A 546-nucleotide genomic window follows, 5' to 3' on the forward strand; every position below is an offset into this window, starting at 1 on the left:
GGCCCTGCGCCCCACAGTTGGCCCCTCTGGGGGCCCTCTGCAGCAGCAGGGGCCTGGGGGGGCCCCCGTGGGCCTGCGGAGCACTTCCTATGAAGGGGCCCCCCAAAGGCCTTCCTTTGTAGGCTTTGTAGAGGGACCCTCAAGGGGCCCTTTAGGGGCCCTGTGGCGGCCTTTGGAGGTCCCTGGAGAGGCTCTTTAGGGGGCCCTGCAGGGGCGTTTTTTGGGGCCCTCAGGGCTTTCTTAGGGGCAATCTGGGGCTTAATTGGAGCTGCACAAAAGCTCTTTACGGGGTTTGCACAGGCGCTTCTTGGGGGCCCTGCAAAGGCCATTTGGGGGCTCCTCGGGGCCCTTCAAGGGCCTTTGGGGTTTCTTGGGGGCTCTGAGGGGCCCTTTGAGGGCTTTAAGTTGTTTTTTGGAGGCCCTGAGGGGCCCTTCAGTGGCCTTGAGGGGCTTTTTGGGGCCCCTGAGGGGCCCTTTAGCGGCCTTAAGGGGTTTTTGGGGGGCCCCAGGTCCCAAGGGACGAAGGGCCTCAGCTGTTGGCTCGTT

The 546-nt window shown here is 63.9% G+C and overlaps 1 protein-coding gene across 1 annotated transcript in view; it reads right to left on the minus strand.

Moving 5' to 3' along the window:
- The window catches only part of ETH_00043175 (uncharacterized protein), a gene marked incomplete at both ends in the record, with an annotated part of 510 nt that extends 181 nt beyond the window's left edge, over positions 1-329 (minus strand). The window contains one exon of the mRNA XM_013376084.1: positions 1-329. Within this exon, the coding sequence (XP_013231538.1) occupies positions 1-329 (329 nt within the window).
- Between the last annotated feature and the right edge of the window lie 217 nt (positions 330-546).

This window comes from Eimeria tenella, genomic scaffold (assembly GCF_000499545.2).
Source record: "Eimeria tenella Houghton genomic scaffold, Eth_scaff3111, whole genome shotgun sequence".
Lineage (NCBI taxonomy): Eukaryota > Apicomplexa > Conoidasida > Eucoccidiorida > Eimeriidae > Eimeria > Eimeria tenella.